General features: G+C 51.4%; 1 protein-coding gene across 1 annotated transcript; it reads left to right on the forward strand.

Annotated features, from left to right (window-relative positions):
* Window positions 1-445: 445 nt before the first annotated feature.
* GNI_017910 (hypothetical protein) lies at window positions 446-1,371 on the forward strand (the record flags this gene model as incomplete). The annotated part of the gene is made up of 1 exon (XM_011130743.1): window positions 446-1,371. A coding segment is annotated over one exon (926 nt), but the record flags the coding sequence as incomplete, so codon positions are not given.

Raw genomic sequence — 1,371 nt, forward strand, 5'->3', positions numbered from 1 at the left:
TCGGAGGTTATTCTTGCAAGGATTGGCTAAGGACGGTGTGACTCAGGCACTCGAAAATAGTCTTCGGGATCGCGATAATCAGCGAATTCTTGAACGGTTTGAAATGCAGCTGATTCCCGGTCAAGACCCCTCCGCCGGAGCTGCCATGATTCCCCGAAACCGTAGAGGAATATGAACAACGGAGTCTCCCCTGTTTTTCAGACGTTGCTGAATGGCTGATTCCTCGGTTCTGGTCCGACCCGACAAATTCGGAACGGGCGAATGCAGTGGTTGGTCGTTTAAGAGAAGCGTACAGCAGCACAAGTGACTTGCCTAAACCTTGGTTTCTAGATGAACATGAGCCACTCGCCTCTTGGGCGCCCAGAAGCATTTTCCTGGACGGTTTCGGGCTCAAGCAGCTGCCACCGTGGCCTATTGGGCTTACTACTTGGACAGGAGCACTGCAATGTCACCGGCGCTAAGATTGCGGTATCTCGCCGTACTTGGTCGCTGGTGTCCGGCACAGGCTTCGGTACACGCGTTTGCGGACATGATGGAGCGTTGGCCGCTATTTACAAGAGACGAAGGCCGCAGAAAACTGTTAGACGATCTCGGCGTAACAATGGCATATTGGCTCAACTCTTTCCAGCACAATGGTAACCTTACATTGCTTTATGTACGAGCCCGTATGGCCCGAATGATGACTTTAGAGATGCATCACATCATTCGCCAGTTGGCTAGCATACATGCAGTGTCCGTCGATAGAGAGAAGATCCTGTGTGAGATTGATCTTAGACGTTGGACTAAGAGTACAGTAGAAGCGTTAGCTTCAATCCGTTACGAGCACTACGTTGGGAAATACGACCAGCGCCAGGAGCGCATAGTTTCCGCTTATTTCTCGGTCTTAGTGTCTTGGCAGGCGCCTTCAGCTGACGAAGCTCATTTCCCAGCAGGAGACGATAATGAACGCGCCCAACAGCCAAGCTTCCGTCGGTGGGTGTACATGGAGGAACAGCTCGTGCGTTGTTTGTTACTCCTGCTCATCGATCAGCATGTTGCTGACACTGGTCAGACGCGGGAAGATATTATCTGTCATCTGGTTCAGGAAGAGTCGTTCCGTTTCTCAGTTTCGGAAGATACCTTCGATCTGCTGTACAATAAATCTGTACGACAGACAGCAGCCCGAGTCGCAACTGAAGAGGCGTATGAGCAGGTGTGGAAGATTGACTGCAACGCAATTGCACTGATATACGATGTGGCCGCAGCAATTGATGCACGTCTTCTTGTGCCGCCTTCACCCAATTCCCCAACTCAGTGGGCCCGTCTTATCGCACGGCCTCCAGCGCCGTTTAATACGGCGCACTTTAACTCAGTACTGTTCCCAAAACTTAG

This window comes from Gregarina niphandrodes, assembly GCF_000223845.1.
Source record: "Gregarina niphandrodes unplaced genomic scaffold scaffold00002, whole genome shotgun sequence".
Lineage (NCBI taxonomy): Eukaryota > Apicomplexa > Conoidasida > Eugregarinorida > Gregarinidae > Gregarina > Gregarina niphandrodes.